Source organism: Moschus berezovskii, chromosome 2, assembly GCF_049115385.1.
Source record: "Moschus berezovskii isolate FMDL1 chromosome 2, NW_MosBer_1.0, whole genome shotgun sequence".
In the NCBI taxonomy this organism is placed as follows: Eukaryota; Metazoa; Chordata; class Mammalia; order Artiodactyla; family Moschidae; genus Moschus; species Moschus berezovskii.
The window spans coordinates 42,972,178-42,986,209 of record NC_142461.1 but is presented as its reverse complement, the minus strand read 5'-3'; the positions used below and the strand labels follow the sequence as shown (position 1 = coordinate 42,986,209).

Here is a 14,032-nt window from a genome sequence, read left to right as displayed (position 1 = left end):
ATGTCAAGTTCATGTTTCTGATGGGAAGATAAGTTTATCAGTATCTTAGAGAACATGGTGACTGAACATAGAAGTCATAAGTTTAAAAAAATAAAGCCTTGCTACTAAAGTTTGGGGAAAGATCTATTTCTTGGCATTTGCAGCTAATCTAAATGGGCCTGGAAATCATTGAAAAATTATATTCAGTTTACATTCAGATACTCAAAATGGGACAAGTAAATGCTCAAATTTGGACGTAGTCCATCTCATGACTGATACCATGTGGTATTCAGAGATCACTGTCTCAAACAGTTGCTTAAAATCAGCCACAGTCAGTATCACATCAGCTACAGATGAAAATGTGAGGTGTCCTCACTTTGGAGATGACTTCAGTGGGATGGAACTATTGAGGTATTGATTTTGATTCTCATTCTCTGTCGTCCCCGTCTCCTCCCCCAATCCTGATATCATTCCTTCAAGGAGACCTCTACTTTAAGTGGGAGCCTGGGAAACAGTATGATTTGTATAAATGGTTAGGCTAAAAATACACAGAAAATCTTCCCCTTTTGAAAGCTACAGGATTTCCAATGCAACGGCAACCTAAGCTGGAACTGTGGAGAATGGGAGTGGGAAAGAAGGACTGAATGTGACAATTTATTGCGCTCACATATAATCTTTATGTGCTAAAACCTTTATTCCAAGTGTTTGGTTGACATTTAATGCTGATGCCATCAGTTAGTTGACTTATAATAATCCCTCGTAACCAGTAACCTCAACCTTCCCTTAGAAGTCTTGGACATATAAAGGAAATGAGAACCCTAGCCAAGATCCTTTCACTCAGAGATTCAATTCAGTCAGTTCAGTGCACCTATAAGTCCTTGTAAGGACTTTTCTGATTTCAAATTCTCCTCTCTAACATCAGTCTTTTTTAACCCACCACCATATCCTGTTTATTCCCTAGAAATAAATAAGAAAGTTGTTTTCAAGCCTGAAAATCCCTGAGTCCACATTTACGACCAAGACTCAAAAGCCTTTCTGCTTTTTTTTTTTTTTTCTACCACGTCCAGTAGAGTTAGGCTATAATTTTGGCCAACATCAGTTGACACTTCTAATTTGTGACCTCTATTTATGTAAAGTGAATTAATTGCTGGTTCTATTAATCCTGCAAAACCCATGAATCCTTAATGTTCAGTTTGCTTCAAATGAGTAACAGTGTATTTGTTCCTTCTCAAAGATGACTTCTTGCTGAGCTCCTTTTAGATAACATGCCTTATATCTTGGATGATTTATTCACTTTCATGTTCCCTAGAATTTATTGCTAAAGGTTGACGTGAATACTTACAGTTTGGGCTCTAATATAATCTCCTGAATGGCAATTAATAAATAAAAGATGGTTACTATTGTTGACAGAGTAACTCGGCTTCCTCAGATAGTTTTCATCTTCATGTTTTTCCCAAACTTCATGTCAGATCCCTAGGGAGAGATGGTGTAAAATATTTTCTGCGAACTCCAAAGCTTTTACTGTTGCTTTAATATCCCACACCTCTCTGTTGCTTTTTGTTTTCTTTTGGTTTCTTGTCAGAAACAATCTTATTCAGTTTCTGTTTCTTCCACTTACTTTCCTTCTTAGTACTGTAAGAAATACACCTCTTTGTGGATTTAGTAGCAGTGTATTCTTGCTATTTACAATTTGCAAAGTAGCACCGGAAATTTATCCCTGAAATTTCTTATGTTTTTTTTCTCCTTAATCCCATCTATGTTGCTTATCTTAATGATACACTGTTACCTATAAAATGGAATGTTTATTGTCATCATGTATATTGTTAAAGTGCAAAATTGCCTCCTGTAAGGTAATGTGAAGTTGGAAAAACAACATCCAGTTTTTGCATTTTTGTCTGTTTAAGTAGGCTCAGGGCTAATCTAGACTAATGGTCTTAGTTAGAGATGAGGAAACTAGAGACCATTTGAAGTAGCTTCACCATAGTCAAGTAGACGGTGGAGGCCAAGTACAACTTTGGACAGTACAGAGCAGAAAAGGCACAGTGAGGCTTCCTGAAAACAGTTCCCAGCTCTGATGCTTATTAAGTGTGTATCTTTGGTCCAGGTATTTCTCTGCCCTCTGCCTGAGTTTCCTTATCTGTAAAATGGGAAGAATATTGGCAGTAGCATAACTTTAAGGATTATGTTGTTAGTACAGGTAAAGCACTTACAACTGAGCTAAGCACTCTCTGCATTGTTAGCTATTAGCATTATTGTCATTATTTTGACTGTTTTTAACATAGTTACAATACATGGGATGGTGTATTTTGTTTTTTAACTCTATGCATGTCTATACAGGCATCACGCCTTTGTTGTACTTCTTTTCTATTCCTTGTACTACCTAGTATTTTCTTAAGCAACTAGTAATAATATTTATGGCAGCAGCATTCAGTTCAGTTGCTCAGTCGTGTCCAACTCTTTGCGACCCCATGAATCACAGCACGCCAGGCCTCCCTGTGTATCAACAACTCCCGGAGTTCACTCAAACTCATGTCCATCGAGTCGGTGATGCCATCCAGCCATCTCATTCTCTGTCGTCCCCTTCTCCTCCTGCCCCCAATCCCTCCCAGCATCAGAGTCTTTTCCAGTGAGTCAACTCGTCGCATGAGGTGGCCAAAGTATTGGAGTTTCAGCTTTAGCATAAGTCCTTCCAATGAAAACCCAGGACTGATCTCCTTTAGAATGGACTTGTTGGATCTCCTTGCAGTCCAAGGGACTCTCAAGAGTCTTCTCCAGCACCACAGTTCAAAAGCAGCATTAGTAGAAGCAAAAATAGTGATCATAGTAAGAAATGATAGAGCTGTTTACTGAGCCTTACTATATACTAGGCATTGAAGTAGCTACTTTATGTTCACAATCCGTAAGATGTACTCAGTCTGTATCTACTAAACTGTAAGGTAGTCTATTTCCAGAAATGCAAGTGTTGCCCCTTCATGACAGTAATCTTTGTAACTGGAGAGGATCATGAGCTTTGTCCTGGTGGAAAAGAGCCCTGCTAGAATTCCCTCCATCTTTAAAATAATCCTTGTGCTGCTGGTATTTATATAGCCTAATCCAGTTACACACAACTGGGAGCCTGACTGTGGGTGGGAATGGAGATCAAGGCATGAGTGAAAAGTGCCAGGTAACAGAGCAAGACAAACAGTGCAAATGAAAAATATTACATATCAAAACACAAGTTATTAAACTTCACCTAGGCTTTTTTGGAATATTATATCATGCAAAGAAAATTACCCCATTTCCTAGATAATCAAACAGAAATACATATAGAACAGTAAGCATTGACACAGAAAAGTTGTTTTCTTTCCTTTTTTTGCTTTGTCTGTTGACTAAATTGCATTTACCATACAGGAACAGTGCTAGAGTATGATAAAGTGTTTAAGGACAGAAATTAAAATCACTTCAATGCTGTTTGATTTTTGTGCATATTACATTCCTTAATAATTTTAAGAACAATTTGAGAAATAATAAAAGCTACAATGTATGGGAGTGCTTAGAATGAGAACTGTGAAACACTTAGGTGCTCGGTGTGTGTGTGGCTATGTGAGTGTGTGTATACACACTCTCATACATATAATCTCTAGAGACCGCTACAGCTTTTCAAATTCATGTATTAGTGTATGTAAATATACATATTTATTCTGTATATAGCGTGTATTATCATTTTAAATCTTCCCACAACTTTATAGAAAAGGAACTAAGGCACCAAGAAGTCAAGTACTTGCTCAAAATCACAGAAAGTGGCAAAGCTGAGGTTTAACACCAAGTCCCACCCCCTTCACACCCCCACCCCTGCCTTTTGAGGTAGAACAACAAGGCTTCCGACTCCATCAGGCTGCCTTAGGGGAAGGGTGACCTTTTGCCCTTTTTTCTTTTCTTCCAGATTCTCCAAGCAAAGATTTTGGTCCAACTCTGGGCTTGAAAAAGTCCAGCTCCTTGGAGAGCCTACAGACCGCAGTTGCCGAGGTCAGGAAGAATGAACTTCCCTTCCACCGGCCTCGGCCACACATGGTCCGCGGCCGGGGCTGCAACGAGAGCTTCCGAGCAGCCATTGACAAATCTTACGATGGACCTGAAGAGTTAGAAGCTGGTAGGGCAACACGCTTGCTGAAATGGTTTCTTCCTCTCGTTATTATCAGCGAATCATAGGCACGAATGGGCACTTAACTACAGGGAAAAATGATTTAAGGATCACAATTATATTTTTGATATTAAAAGTAATTCATTTTCCTGATATGTTTTGCCCTTTGGCTTAATGAACATGGAATTGGATAATGCGATACGCAATTTATTTTACAGGGCAGCCACTGAAGAATTGTTCTCCTTCAATTTCCTACAAGGACCAACTGTCATTTACCCTTAGGGTAGCAGCACTAAGTATGCATTTCTTGACATTCTTATTCAAGTCATTAGATGCAGCCTCAACCCAAGGACTGGCTGCATTAATTGCATTGAAACAGCCGGGTTATAGCTGCACTCAGAATCTTCTCCAGGAAATAAACTCATCCTGTTTGTTTCCCAGCATGTTGGCATTCTGAGCTGATCAAGGTTAACAAGCTGCTTTCAGAGAGATCAGCATTTCAGCCCATATCAAACCTTTTATACTCCTGACTAAGCAACAAGTGTCCCCCACTCCCAACAACAAAAGCCTTGAGTAGCCAGATTTAGGCAGTTGTCTCTTCAAAGGGCACATGTAGCCATGTGGCAAGGTAGAACTCCTGAGTGCTTTGATTTGTTCTTCTATATTTGAGCTTTTCTTGAAATACTGAGAAGAGCCCCTGACTATGTGCATTGATTTTTTTTTCCTCTTGTACAGATGGTCTGTCTGATAGGAGCTCTCACTCCGGCCAAGGAGCTCTGAATTGTGAATCTGCCCCTCAGGGGAACTCTGAGCTAGAAAATGCAGAAAATAAAGCCAGGAAAGTCAAAAAAACGAAAGAAAAGGAGAAGAAGAAGGGAAAGGGCAAATTAAAAGTCAAGGAGAAAAAGCAGAAAGAGGGAAATGAAGATCCAGAAAGGAAAATAAAGAAGAAGGGATTTGGTGCCATGCTAAGGTAGGGACCTGCTTTTGAAGGCAAAGTTGGGTTACTTTGCTTTGGTTTGTTTTTTTCTCTCCTGATGAAACTACTCATTTGTATTCACTCAAAAAAAAAAAAAATGCAAGCTTTCCTTCCTTTTCAGCTAGATGCCTAAAAATCTTTTTTTAATTGAAGTATACTTGATTTACATTGTTGTGCTAATTTCTGCTGTACGACAAAGTGATTCAGTTATAAAAGAAGACTATATATATATATATATATATACACACACAGACACACACACACACACACAGACACACACACACATTCTTTTCCACTATGGTTTATCACAGGATATTGAATATTATTCTCTCTGCTATATAGTAGGACATTGTTGTTTATCTGTTCTCTATATAATAGTTTGTATTCACTAACCCCAAACTCCCAGTCCATCTATTTCCCACCCTTCCTCATCCTTGGCAATAGCAAGGATGTATATGAGTAACAGACTCTTATAAATAAAGAGTCTGTTTCTGTCCCATAGATGAATTCATTTGTGTCATATTTTAGATTCCACGTATACATGATATCATATATCTGTCTCTCTCTTTCTGACATACCCCACTTAGTATGATAATCTTTAGTTCTAGCCATGTTGCTGCAAATGGCCTCATTTCATTCTTTTTTATGGCTGAGTAATATTCCATTGTGTATACATAACACATCTTCTTTATCCATGCATTTGTCAATGGATATTTAGGTTGTTTTCATTCTTGGCTATTGAGAATAATGCTGCTATGAACAAAGAGGTACATATATCTTTTTGAATTATAGTTTTGAATAGATATATGCCCAGGAATGGGATTGCTGGGTCATATGTAGATGCTTAAAAATCTTAACTGGTGATTTTGCCTGCTCCTTTTCTGCAAAGGCAGAAGGAGCCTTCTTGATTGGCTTCTGACACTGGTGATGACAGGAAGCTGCCATAAAATTGTCAAATACAAGTCAAGACTTGCTGGAGGCATGGGCAGTGCCCAGAGCCTTTGGTACTAATACATTATTTGAGTAAAGAAAATGCTTCTTCGTCAACATAGGGAAAGGAAGAGGTAAAGGAGTCTTTAACTGTGACCTCTAGAACACAACCTTTGAATTAGAGATGACAGGGTAGATGAACCATACCCTACTCCCATTCCATTCCCAGTGATTCCAGGTGTGTCCATGGCCAGGCCTGTTGGCACATCAGCCATCACCTACAGAGGCACTGTGGTGTAGTGGAGAGGTCATTGCATCTGGAGTCAGAGGGCCTTTGTCTGAACCTATCACCTTCCTACACAAACTGCTGGGCATCACACACGTTAAGTACCATCATACACAGTAAGGCTCCTTGAGTCTTGCTTTCCTCAGTTTCAGAATAAGACTTGTTCACTGTTGTCTAACTCAGTGAGACTGTAAGACAACACGTCATAGGCAGCCAGTCTATTGACTAGGCATGGCTCAGCAGGGTGCAATCAGAAAACAACTTTATTTCTTCTCCAACAGCTACCTTCACATATGCCGTGTTTATGCTGTCAAGATGTCCACAATTTGATGAAGAAGCACCTCTTTCCATTACTGCCTTTACCTCTATAATTTCCCATCAAAGAAAATCTCTCAATCTCTACCCTTCTGTTCCATGGGCTGAAGATGAGTCATGGGAGGTGATGGTTGATAGGCCAGTTTGGCATCTCTTATTAAACCTTTAAGAGATGTCTTTCTTAAGAATGCTGAGTGGTATTTGTCATCAGATGTTCTCAGTTAAGGATCTTCAACTGAAATTTTAGTGAAACAGAAAGTGAAACAGAAAGTTCCATTCCATATCTGGAATATATATATATATGAATATTCTCTCTCTCCCTCTCCCTCTCCCTGTGTGTGTGTGTGTGTGTGTGTGTGTGTGTGTGTACGTACATGTGACCTTGAAACTGCAAAGTGACATTTAGGGACACACGTAATCTAGACACCAGCAGAAAAATCTCTAAAAAATCCTTGTTTTCCCTGATGGTTTCTATGGTTTTATATATCCATTTACCAATTAAAATGTTAAACTTGCCCTTATTCTGGGTAACTATCATGAATGCTATTCGATAATCATCCTTGATAATAATGATTACACAGAACTGTAGTATATTTAGATGAGAATCACCTTTGCAGTTGTGGAGTTCAGAGATTAAAAATGCAGACTGTATTTGTCACTCTGATGCCAATCCTGGCTTCTGTGCTTTCTCTCTAGGTAACGTTGAGCAAGTTACTTAATCTCTGTGAATCATCTAAAAAAAATGGGAATAACAATAAAATCTACTATTATTTTGAGAATTATAGCTGCTTAATTACATGTAACTTGCTTAGAACAGTGCCTGGCAAGTAACGAACATTCAGTAAATGTTCATTTTGACAGTAAGTAGAATAATGGCTTCCCTAAAGATGTTCATGTCCCAATTTCTAGTACCTGTGAGCATGTTATATTGCCTGGCAAAGGAGAATTGAGGTTGCAGGTAGAATTGAGTTTGCTGTTCAGCTGATCTTAGGATAGGGAGATTATCCTGAATTTCCCCATGTGGACGCATGGCAAGAACAAGAGGTCTTAAAAGTGGAAGAGGAAGGGATTCCCCGGTGGTACAGTGGATGAGAATCCACCTGCCAGTTCAGGAGACACGGGTTCAATCCGTGTTCTGGGAAGATCCCACGTGCTGCAGAGCATCTAAGCCCACACACTGAGCCTGAGCTCCAGAGCCCCGGAGCCACAACTACTGAAGGTCAGCACCTAGAGCCCATGCTCTGCAACAAGAGAAGCCACTGCAATGAGAACCTTCATATGGCAACTAGAGAAAAAGCCTGTGCAGCAACAAAGTTTCAGCACAGCCAAAATTAAACAGATAAAAAACTTTTTAAAAGAAGATGTGACTGTGGAAGAAAGATACAAAGAAATGCAATATGTAGCTGGAGGGACTGTGAGCCAAGGACTGTGGGCAGCCTCTAGAAGGTGGGAAGGACAGAGCAATGGATTCTCTCTGGAGGACTTCCAGACGGGAACACAGCTGCCAACCCATTAATTTTGGCCCATTTTTGTTGTTTAAGCCACTCAGTGTATGGCGGTTTTTGCAGCATTAGTAGAAAAGCATATTGCTCTTATCATAATTATTAATACTTCTACAATATTAATTGGTAAGGTTAAAAAAATCCTCTTTAAAGTGCTAAAGAAAAATACTATAAAGATTTAAGTACAGTAGTCTGTAAATAGAAAAACTATTATAGCTTCACATATCCCATTTTCCAGAATATTACTAAATTACGCTTTAACTCTGTATTTTATTTCAGATGATGTGATTTGGCAGGTTCATACTCCATTGCCCAGAATACAGAGCTGGCTCTTCCTGTCGTTGTCCAGTGTTTGCTGTGTTTTCCTCTGATAGAAATCACAGGTCCTAGATTCTTGAGACATCTAGCAATTCAGATTTTATTTCCTTGCCCTATTTTAGAAGAATTAAGATCTGAAAGGTGGTGTTTGATTTTATCTCCAGTGTAAAAATAGCAACTGTTTTCCGTAGCCTTTTGCATCCGAGTTTGTGAGCATATTGGAGATGCTGCTACATGCACATTTTCAACAACAGAGAACACAAAAGCTGTTACCATTAGCCAACAGAATTTGCTTTAACTCTCATCTGTTGCTCAGATGCTATTGACTTAGTTACTCATTTAAAAAAAAAAATTGATTGCTCTAAGGATCTCAAGGAGTTAGATATGTGGTTTAAATATGTATTATTTTTTTCGGTATCTGTACTTCAGACACCCTCCTGAACATAGGGCTTTAGTATAGGCTGTGTAGCTGTGCCATGTACAGTGGTACTTGGCCAAGGGCATGAGCAGCGACCACATTTCTGCATCCCCACCCTTCCCTCGCCACACATCATGGAAGTGCAGCTGTCGTAGTGGTGGCTTTGCTCTTGCTTGTGGAAAGTTAAGTGCCATGTGCTTTTCTGCTATTCTCTGGTCTCTTTGTGTTGATGCCATGTGATAGCACAGTTTAGCTCAGTTAATTTAACCTATTTCCTATCATTTTGAAAAAATTATGGGCGATCTCATTAATTCATACCTTTATATGTATTGTCCAGCTCCAGTATGCTTTGTTGATTTCAGAATTACTTCCTTGCAGATTCACCTATGGCTCTTACATAGGCTATGACTTATTGCAGGAAAATATACAGCTTAAGAACCTACCAATTTTGGTAGTTTCCCTCTATACTCTGTTTTACCTGCTGTTGAAAGAGAAGTTTAGAGGATCAAGGTGCTTACATTTTTTTCATTTTGTGTTTCTTGTATTCTTCATGGCACTACCCTGCAGAAAAGACCACCAGTGGTTCCTGGCAACCAAAGGGTGAAGTTCAAAACCCCTCAGTAAACAACCTCATAGCTATCAGCCCTATTCCACCTTTCTGGGGTCTGGTCTAACAGATATTTTCTAAGCACTAAAAACACATATATATCCTTTGGCTAAGAAAATCTTGCCCTGTTTATAGTGAAAACCAAGTCAGTCCTTGATTTCTTAATTATTTAATAAGCTTGTCAATCCTTATATTCTTGAAAATGAATTCTGTCAGTTTAATTGTGTTTGAAATCCATTCCTTTACATCATAGCCACTATCAGCTCTTCTTGGTATTATAGACCACTCACTTTAAAAACCATCAGACGATCAGCTTGTTCTGGACCTAAAAGGAAAGGTTTAGTGTCCATCAAGTACCTTCTTCTATACCGTTGGTGTGCCCAGGAAACTTCTTTTTTGATGGATTAACAAAGAACAAAGAGTAAAACCTGCCACTAAGAATTTCATTTCTGTTTTTTAATATTTTGCCCATATTCGTTTGATCAAAACAATGTTGAATGCCTCCTCTTTGTCAAAAGCATTCATAATTACTCTTCACATACATAACCACCATTTAATAAGGGCCTTCTTTGCATCAGGCTTCCCTGATGCAAACAGAGACCTGCAATGCGAGAGACCTGGGTTTGATTCCTGTGTCAGGAAGATCCCTTGGAGAAGGGAATGGCAACCCACTCTAGTATTCTTGCCTGGAGAATTCCATGGACAGAGGAGCCTGGCAGGGTACAGTCCATGGGACACGACTGAGCGACTAACACTTTCACTTGCATCAGGCACTGTTCGAGGCCCTGGGCATACAGCAATAAATCACTTCTTTAATGGTACTTTTTTTTAATCTTACAAGGGAGGAAAGAATCAGAGACTTTTTAATTTCTTGTGCTGAGTTTAATTCAAAACAAACAAAAACATCATACAACATGTGAACTGCCTATAACATTGAATTTCCCTGGGAGTGATGGGATGTTTGCCTAGGATACATACAACTTGAAGGAATCAGCAGTCAGTTTATATGGTGCTGAACAAGATCTCCAGGCCATGGCTCTTGTGGAATTTATATCCCAGTGAGGGAGAGAAGAATGAACAAAATCACTGAGATTATTTTAGGCTGTAGTAGGTGCTAAGAACAGAGAAGGCAATGGCAAGCCACTCCAGTACTCTTGCCTAGAAAATCCCATGGACAGAGGAGCCTGGTGGGCTACAGTCCATGGGGTCGCTACTAGTCAGACAAGACTGAGCAACTTCACTTTCACTTTTCACTTTCACACGTTGGAGAAGGAAATGGCAACCCACTCCAGTGTTCTTGCCTGGAGAATCCCAGGGATGGCGGAGCCTAGTGGGCTGCCGTCCATGGGGTCGCACAGAGTCGGACATGACTGAAGTGACTTAGCAGCAGCAGCAGGTGCTAAGAAAAAGGTAAAATCAGAGGAGATGGTATCACTGCACCCTCAGCAACTGTCCAGTTTATTCCTGCTTTTTTTCCTTTCTTTTATTTTTTGTAGCCTATGAGCATGGGAAGATTATTTTTAAACCAATTTCACATAAAGCTGTAACAGAGAGACAACTCAAATTGTCTGTTGTAGTACATATGATACCTGAAGTATCATTTTGAAGGTGATGATACTTCATACCTAATATAAACATTTTGAAGGCACATGGTCTGTGAGCTGAATGGTGAACTTGATTTGTAGCTGTTTATATTAACTGTTTCTCCCAGCCCACCAGTTGGTTATTTTTTTATTATTTCGTCCTAATGTATAGGTATACATTAGTTTAGTTTCTACAACAAAAAACCAAAATCATGAACCCTAGTGACAAAGGTATTTTTTAGAACACAGAGGAAAAACTTTTATTTCTAAGCTTTACAAATGAGAAAGCATCTGTTTCATCCATTTTATACCAAAATATACTATAAGCATGCCTCATTTTATTGTACTTCACTTATTTTGCTTTGGAGATACTGTAATTTTTACAAATTGAAGCTTTGTGACAACCTTGCATTGAGCAAGTCTATCGGTGCCATTTTTCAAATAGCATTTGCTTAGTTCATGTCTTTGTGTCACATTTTCATCATTCGTGCAATAGTTCAGGCTTTTTCCTTATTATTTATCTGTTGTGGTGATCTGTGATCAGTGATCTCTGATGATGGTTAGCCTGTTTTACCAATAAAGTATATTTTAATTAAGATGTGCATTGTTTCTTAGACATAATGCTATTACACATTTAATAGACCACAATATACTATAAACAGGGCTTTCCTGATAGCCCAATTGATAGAGAATCTGCCTGCAATGCAGGAAACCCCAGTTCAATTCCTGGGTCAGGAAGAGCCACTGGAGAAGGGATAGGTTACACACTCCAGTATTTCTGGGCTTCCCTTGTGGCTCAGCTAGTAAAGAATCCACCTACAGTGTAGGAGACCTGGGTTGGGAAGGTTACCCACTCCAGTATTCTGGCCTGGAGAATTCCATAGACTGTATAGTCCATGGGGTCGCGAAGAGTCAAACACGACTGAGTGACTTTCATTTTACTTTCACTTTGATACTATAAACATAACTTTTATATACGCTGGGAAGCCAAAAAAGTTGTGTGACTTGTTCTAATGTGGTATCATTGCCGTAATCTGGAACCAAACCCACAATATCTGCCTGTAAATATCTTATTGAAAGTAGGGAAGCTCAATATTATGACATCTGATGTGAATTATTTAAAAGAGAATACTCCAGTTTTTTGAGGAATCTCCACACTGTTCTCCATAGAAGAGGAAGGGCTTCCCCGGTGGTACAGTGGATGGGAATCCACCTGCCAGTTCAGGAGACACGGGTTCGATCCGTGTTCTGGGAAGATCCCACGTGCTGCAGAGCATCTAAGCCCACACACTGAGCCTGAGCTCCAGAGCCCGGGAGCCACAACTACTGAAGGTTAGCACCTAGAGCCCATGCTCTGCAACAAGAGAAGCCACTGCAGTGAGAAGCCCGCATATGGCAACTAGAGAAAAAGCCTGTGCAGCAACAAAGTTTCAGCACAGCCAAAATTAAACAGACATGTCTCCAAAGAAGACATAAAGATGGCTAACAAACACATGAAAAAATGCTCAGCATCCCTCATAATCAGAGAAATGCAAATCAAAACCACAATGAGATACCATTTCACACCTGTCAGAATGGCTGCTATCCAAAAGTCTACATGCAATAAATGCTGGAGAGGGTGTGGAGAGAAGGGAACCCTCTTACACTGTTGGTGGGAATGCAAACTAGTACAGCCATTGAACAGTGTGGAGATTCCTCAAAAAACTGGAAATAGAACTGCCATATGATCCAGCAATCTCACTCCTGGGCATACACACCGAGGAAACCAGAACTGAAAGAGACACATGTACTCCAATGTTCATTGCAGCACTGTTTATAATAGCCAGGACATGGAAGCAACCTAGATGTCCATCTGCAGATGAATGGATAAGAAAGCTTTGGTACATATACACAATGGAGTATTACTCAGTCATTAAAAAGAATGCATTTGAATCAGTTCTAATGAGGTGGATGAAACTGGAGCCTATTATACAGAGTGAAGTAAGCCAGAAAGTAAAACACCAATACAATACACTAACGCCTATATATGGAATTTAGAAAGATGCAAATGATAACCCTGTATACGAGACAGCAAAAGAGACAAAGATGTATAGAATAGTCTTTGGGACTCTGTGGGAGAGGGTAAGGGTGGGATGATTTGGGAGAATGGCATTGAAACATGTATGTTGTCATATGTGAAACGAATCACCAGTTCAGGGTCGATGCATGTTACAGGCTGGTGTGCGGGGATGACCCAGAGGGAGGATAAATGGAGGAGGGAGGTGGGAGGGGAGTTCAGAAAGGGGAACTCATATACACCCGGGGCGGATTCATGTCAATGTATGGCAAAACCAACCAATATAATATTGTAAAATAATTAGCCTCCAATAAAAAATAAATAAATAAAGAGAATACTCCTACACACATATACACACACACACAAACACACAGACACCCTCGTCCACCACCACAAACAACCCAGACATCACCACCATCAAATTAATTCTTAACTAAGTTGAAAATCTGCCAGTTACAAGCTCTGTGGCCTTCATTAATCTCTTGGATTCTCAGTCTACTCGTAAGTAAACTGGGGATAATAATGTATACTCTCTGAATTGTTGTGAAGTTTAAGTTCAGCAGTTTCTGTGAGCAAAACACTCAGTATGTTTCCTGGCCTAGTAGATTTCCTTTCTTGCCTTCCATCAAGAGACCAAACGTCAGACAGCCAACCCTCAGATATTGCCTTTCACTTGTAACCCACTAAATTTTGCTTTGATTTTTCTCTTTCCCTCTAATTGCTGTTGTGTATTTCAGGCAGACATGCTGTCTTAAGCCTGGACAGTTTTGTGTAGGAAACTCTAAGTAATGATAAAACTAAAGTCATTCACTCATTTATATTTTATAAACTTTGGGTCACCCCCTTCTAAATGTAACCATTAACTATTTTCAAAGGTTATTTCATCTCTTAATGATGAATAACTTCATATCAAATTAAGTCAGCAAAACATTCTATTGC

The 14,032-nt window shown here is 39.5% G+C and overlaps 1 protein-coding gene across 1 annotated transcript in view; it reads left to right on the top strand.

The window, feature by feature from the left end:
• Nucleotides 1–14,032, top strand: part of PARD3B (par-3 family cell polarity regulator beta) — a 1,186,757-nt gene that overhangs the window by 841,755 nt on the left and 330,970 nt on the right. The window contains exons 17-18 of the mRNA XM_055396969.2: nt 3,902–4,108; nt 4,835–5,072. Of these exons, the coding sequence (XP_055252944.2) occupies nt 3,902–4,108; nt 4,835–5,072 (445 nt within the window). The remainder of the gene's footprint in view (nt 1–3,901; nt 4,109–4,834; nt 5,073–14,032) is intronic.